We start from the raw sequence: 6649 nt of genomic DNA, 5'->3' as shown, positions 1-6649 counted from the left end.
ACCCTTTCTGGACTTAGACATTTGTTCTAGATAGTCGAGTAATTCATTAGTTGGGGATGTATCCCTTCTTGTGAGATTTATGGATCTTGTTAGATGTTTTGGTACATTGGCTTTTAGATTTTACATATCTTAGTTCCGCAAATATTTAGTTAATTGACTTGCTTTCGTAACTTAATTGCCTTAGATTTAGTTTAGTTGTTTAGTTGGATTGTAGTAGCGGTTCACCCACCGAAGGATTAGCGTGGATACCCATCACGATGGTCTGGGTCATGACAATGCATTATTTTCTTTTATTTATTTATTTATTTATTTATTAGTGTTATTACATTAAATTGTTCCATATTTAATCTTCTTTTATTATAATTTTCCAAATTGATATAGATTAATAAAAAATTAACCAAAATGTAGAAAATAATATTACTGAAAAAATTCTTTAAATGCGGAGAAAAATGAAAGAATAGTCTTCCATTTGAAGAGAACATTTAATTCCTTTAATCAATGCCATTAATTTTCTTTCATTTATCTTCTTTTAAGACTTTTAATTTCTTATTATCATTAATATAATTTTTTTCTCTGATTATTTAGTTTTTCTCCTTATGTTAGAATTAAAATATAAATATTGCATAAAAATTGTCATTCCATAATGTATTTATTTTACTTTCTCATGTCATATTTTTTAAAGAAAAATATAGATATCAATGCAATATTTATTAGAATTGAAAAATGAGCAACAAAATAATAAGTATTGATATTTAAAAACCAAGTTACGTTGAATTTAATGTATTCAATATGAAAAGTTTTACTTTTAATGACATTCACCATCAGTTATTATGCATAATAGTAGTTACATACTTAAATATATGTTACACATTTTTAAGGTTGACATTTTCCTTTTTTTTTTTTGGTTTTTTGTTCATTTTATTTCCTTTTTAAAAATTTAAATTTTTTTGCAAAATACTTAAGAATAAGAATTATAAATTTTTGTTTTAGATTATATTTCAAAAATGAACTAACAACAACTCATTTTAGATTTCAAAAATTATACCACGTTTTTTTAAAATTTAAAAATAAAAACATATATAATAAATTCTTCAATACAAATGTTTTATCGATTGCGCGAAGCGCGAGTTGATTCCCTAATAATATAATTAATATATTGCATTAAGAAATAGTTACAAATATTGAAGGCTTAATTAATGACTATATATAATTCATAATATATTGATTAAATGTTATGCACTATAAATAATATTTAAATAATAAAAAATGAAGATCATGAATAATAGTGTAACATATCATATTCTAGAAACAAGAAGAATCAAAATTGGAAATAACTAAAGAAATATGGAAAATTTCTAGATTTCAAAAGTGAGTTTTAGTCATTTTCAAACGGCCATAACTTTTAGCTCATGAAGAGTTCGGGTGAGTTCTTTATATGGATGGAACGCTCATGGGAAGGTCTTTTCAATGACATCAAGTTTCCAAAATTCGGAGGTCGTATGAAGGAGATATGACTTCCGAAAGTTGTGTTGTTGAGTAGAGGAAATTCCAAATCCAGATTTGTTAAGGGTGTTTTGGTATTTTCCTAAATTAATCATTCTTTTTGTTTTAAGGGTAATAAATTTGGGGTCTAAGCTGATCCAATTCAGTTTTGACATTTAGAAAATAAGTTAGAGATTTTAGAGAAAGGAAAAACAAGGAGAAGGGAGAAGAAGACGCAAGAACGTCAAGAATTCGTTCGTGGATTTCGTCGAGGGTGATCCCTAATAAGGTATGTCAGATCGTTCAATGATGAATCCTTTCACCCACACCCAAATTGTTTTAGTTCAGTAAAGTTTGAATTTGTGAATGATGAACATGGAATTCTTGATGAAACATTGTGAAATCTTGTTGGTTTATATGTAGTTGATCTCTAGTAGTTTGGGTTCTTGTTTCTGGGTCTAAACTATTGGGTAATGACTTAATTAGGTATCCAAAATGTTTGGGGTTGAATCCATTGGAGTTTGGGAAGGTTTAGAGATGGAAAACGAAGGAGAAAGTCGGAATACCCGTCTGATAGGCACTGTAGCGCGAGGCGTCCAAAGCACCTCAAGATAGAGTCTCCCCATTAGGCTCTAGCGCACTGCGCCTGCCAGAGCGTCAGAGGAGAGCCTCTGTCCGTCAGGCCTCTCAAAGCGCCCTGACCCCCTGGAGAGCCCCATCTTTTCTTATCTTTTCTTACTAGTTCCTAAGTAGCATACCCTTAATTCTTAATTGATTCCAACACTCTAGAGTTAATCTAAACATCATAAAATCATCCATAAAGATGAGATCATGATCCTTGAATCCATACTTCAATTCAGGGAAGTTAGGAGCCAAGTCTAAAGTTAAGAAGCAAGTCAAAGTAAAGTTATTAAGTTTTCTAAGTCTTTCACAAACGTTTTCACCTTGTTTTAAAAGATTTAAAGTTCAAGTCAAGAAAGAGTAAAGCATTGATTTTATTTCCCAAAAGCTTTAAGGGAACTAAGTATTCGCTAAGATTTAAGTTCCAAGTAAGCAAAGCATATCAACTGGAGTTGAATTCTCAAGAGTTATAAGGGAACTAAATAGTCCCCAAGAGCTTAAACAAAATGTTTTCACACTTCTGAAAAGGAAGGGAAACTATACTTCTACAAAGCCTGTGGCTAGTTTTAATAGAAGGAAGAGGAAACTCTGATTTCCAAAAGAGCTTTTTAAACTAATCTCAAATTGCAGAATCATGATGTTTTAAAAACATATGAGCTAGTATATATATATTTGTGGGAGTAGTATTGAACACTGATGTGGGGATGCGAGTTCAGATAAATCAAGTCTCCATGTAAATCATGTAGTCATCATGGGTAAAAAAGGATCATACTTTTTAGATGAATCCTCTTCATAGTTTACTAGTGAATCCATTAGGTAGTTCAGGTCCTATACTCTGGCAAGGTAAGGATGGCCGGGAAGCTTGATCCGAGTAACGCTTTATCGTCATTGTAGCTCTTAAGTGATGGTTGTCGGTTAGAGTATCTTTGATAGAGTAGTGCATTTCATATACATCAATCGTTGTATTTTCATACACAACATTATTGTACTATCATATACACCACTATTGTATTATATATATCTCAAAAATTATTGTATACTTGTATATACATATACTTTGAGATTTAAGCTTTTCAGTTATCATTTCTTTATATTGCATTTATTTTGACTGCGTATAATGAATATGAGTTTAGTAGATCATGAGTTTAGCAGAGCCAAGGTAAGTATTCATTCTTGCTCCCTTTTCAAGCCTAAGTTTTGTTAATTCTCAAACTCGCATACTCATACATTCAATATACTAATGTAATTGGCCTGGATCATTTTATGATATAGACACAGGTAACAAGGATTGCACGCGACGTTTCATTGATCTATATTGAGCTTCTGAGTTAGTGGTGAGCCTCTTTGCTTTTTGGAGGACATCCATTTCATTCAATTTTAGTAGTTTACTTTTAGGATGTTGTGGTGTCTATCCCAACATCCTTCTTCAGCCAGTTTAGAGGCTTCATGGAAAGTAGAAATTCTGTTTTACAGTTCAATTTTCAGTTATTTAGACTTAAGTGGCATTTTGACCAGATTTATGATATGAAATATTTCCTTTAAGTAGGTTTCATTCTTCCTTAAGTTGATTTTAGTCTTCTACTGTGTTAAGTAAGTCAGGCCAAGGGTTTGCTTGGGAACCAGCAATGGTCTTCGAGTGTCGGTCCTGCCAGGGTGTAGGCTCGGCGAGTAACAAAGTTTGTATGAGAGCATATATTTAGAGATTCCTAGGGATTCCATGAAGTCGTGTCTATAGAGTCTAAGTCATCGGTGTGAAGCGCGACACATCTATGATTAGGATGCTACAATATTTAGGAATGTGTAACTTCTTTCATCTTCTTTCGTGCGAAGGGTTTATTTCTAAATCTCGCTGTCTCTCTAACTCGTGATCACAAATATTTTTTTCATATCATCATGCCTCGAAGAAGAGCAGTCAGAGGTCGACTACGAAGAAATTTTGAGGTAAAATAGATTCCAAATGCACCTTAGGTACAACTCCAAGAAGAGGTTACCAATACAGAGTGTGGCGAGGCTATCCGAATGCTGAGTCAAGAGGTGACTAACCAAGTTTGTCAACAGAAAGGAGCTCTAGAAAAAAGGGTTGAAACCTTAAAAATTCGTGAGTTCCTTAGGATAAATCCCCTAGTTTCACCGGATTGAACAATAATAAAGATTCGGAGAACTTCGTAGAAGAGTTGAAAAAGGTGTTTGAGGTAATGCATGTGGTTGATGTGAAGAGAGTTGAATTAGCTGCATATCAACTAAAGGGTGTGGCTAGAACCTGGTGTGATCAATTGAAGGATGGTAGAGCTGAAGATGCACCACATCCAAGTTAGGCTTGCTTAAAAAAAGCCTTCTTAGGGAGGTTCTTTCCTCGAGAAGTAAAGGAAGCCAAGGTGAGTGAGTTCCTTACTCTGAAACAGGACTCCATGAGTGTTCATGAATATGGGTTGAAGTTCACCCAACTGTTTCACTATTCTCCGGATATGGTGAAGGACATAAGGATCAGAATGAGTTTGTTTGTTTTTGGGTTGGTTCCTACTTCAAGTAAGGAAGGTAGGGCTGCCATGTTGATAGGTGACATTGACATATCTAGGCTTATGGTATATGTGCAACAAGTGAAAGAAGAGAAGGTGAAGGACAGACAAGAGTATCGGAACAATAAGGCAAAGACTGGGAATGAGTCTGGACAACATAAAGGTGGTTCAAGTCTACCACAATTTCAGATATCAAAGGGGCATGCACCATCATCGGCTAGTACACCTGATCACAGAAACAGAGGTGAGTATAGTGTCCATAAATTACAGAACTTCAAGGCTAGACCAACTCAGTCTCAAGGTAGTGTGGTTAAAGGAGGTACTAAGCCTCCTTCCTGTGCCAAGTGTGATAGTAACCAATCTAGCATCTGTCACGAAGGCTCCGCGGGTTGTTTCAAGTGGGGTCAGACCGGACATTTCATGAGAGAAAGTATCAAGAGTAAGAACAACGATGGTAATGGGGGCAATAGAGCTCATTCTTCCTCGATTTCTCCAATAGACAGAGCTACACCTAGAGGAGCTACTTCTGGTACAGGTGGAGGAACATACTGCTTGTATGCTCTTAATAATCGCCATGAACAAGAAAATTCTCTAGATGTTGTCACTGGTATGATTCGAGTTTTTGACTTTACGGCTTATGCATTATTAGACCCATGAGCTAGTTTATCTTTTATAACTCCGTATGTTGCTATGAACTTTGAGGTTTCTCCTGAACAACTTAGAGAACCATTTAGTGTGTCCACACCTATTGGTAAATCCATTCTAGTTAGAAGAGTCGATCGTGATTGTCTTATTTTCGTCAGTCACAAGAGTACCATGGCTAATTTAATAGAGTTATACATGGTATATTTTGATGTCATTCTTGGTATGGAATGACTCCATGCCTGTTTGCATCAATAGATTGCATAACTCGAGTTTCCAAATTTAAGATTCCTAATGAGCTAGTCATAGAGTGAGCTAGTAGTTCAACATTGCTTAAGGGTCGTTTCATTTCATACCTTAAGGCGAGAAAGTTAGTTTCTAACATATGTATCGATAACTTAGTTAGAGTTAATGACTCAAGTGTTGAGGTACCTTTCCTTCAGTTAGTTCCTATAATTAGTGAGTTTCCAGGAGTCTTTTCTGATGACCTACCCGGAGTTCCTCCTGAAAGTGAGATAGACTTTGTCATAGACATAATCCCATAACTCGTACTATATCTATTCCACCATACATAATTGCACCAAAAGAGTTAAAAGAGATAAAGGAATATATCAAGGATCTGATAGATAAAGGTTTTATCCAACCATGTGTCTCCCTTTGGGGCGCTCCGGTCTTGTTTGTTAGGAAGAAGGATGGGTCCCTTAGGATGTGTATAGATTACCATCAGTTGAATCAGGTGATCATAAAAAATAAATATCCTCTTCCAAGGATAGATGATCTCTTTGACCAACTTCAGGGTGCTTCTTGCTTTTTCAAGATTGACCTTAGATCAGACTATCATAATTTGAAGGTTAGGGAATGTCATATTCTCAAGACGACTTTTAGAAAAAGGTAATGGCATTATGAATTTCTGGTTTTGTCCTTTAGTTTAACGAATGCACCAGCAGTGTTCATGGATCTTATGAACATAGTATTCAAACCTCATTTAGATCTACTTTTCATCGTCTTCATTGATGACATACTAATTTACTCAAGGAATGAAGAAGATCATGCTAATCACCTAAGAATTGTTCTTCAGGCATTGAGAGATAAGGAGCTATATGCCAAGTTCTCAAAGTGTGAATTTTGGCTTAAGTATGTGGCATTCTTAGGCCACATTATTTCTCATGTAGGGATTAGAGTTGACACTCAAAATATTGAAGCAATTCAAAGTTGGCCTAGACCCAAGTCTCTAACATATATAAGGAGTTTCTTGGGCTTGGATTGTTATTATAGGAGATTTGTTGAAGGATTCTAATATATATCTACTTCTTTGACCAAATTAATTTAGAATTAAGTCAAGTTTAACGGTCTGAAGTTTCTGACGAAACCTTTAAGGAGTTGAAAAA

General features: G+C 34.7%; 1 protein-coding gene across 1 annotated transcript; it reads left to right on the top strand.

The window, feature by feature from the left end:
* Positions 1–4568: 4568 nt before the first annotated feature.
* On the top strand, positions 4569–5276 carry LOC138337353 (uncharacterized). The gene has a single exon (XM_069287263.1). The coding sequence runs from the start codon at positions 4569–4571 to the stop codon at positions 5274–5276; it is 708 nt and encodes a 235-aa protein (XP_069143364.1).
* Positions 5277–6649: the final 1373 nt, after the last annotated feature.

This window comes from Solanum lycopersicum, chromosome 7, assembly GCF_036512215.1.
Source record: "Solanum lycopersicum chromosome 7, SLM_r2.1".
Classification (NCBI taxonomy): domain Eukaryota; kingdom Viridiplantae; phylum Streptophyta; class Magnoliopsida; order Solanales; family Solanaceae; genus Solanum; species Solanum lycopersicum.
The sequence above is the reverse complement of the archived record's forward strand: the minus strand, read 5'-3'. Positions and strand labels throughout refer to the sequence as shown.

Bases quoted from the DNA above. Each gene is read 5' to 3' on its own strand.
- LOC138337353 (XM_069287263.1), top strand. From the start codon at position 4,569: ATGGTGAAGGACATAAGGATCAGAATGAGTTTGTTTGTTTTTGGGTTG.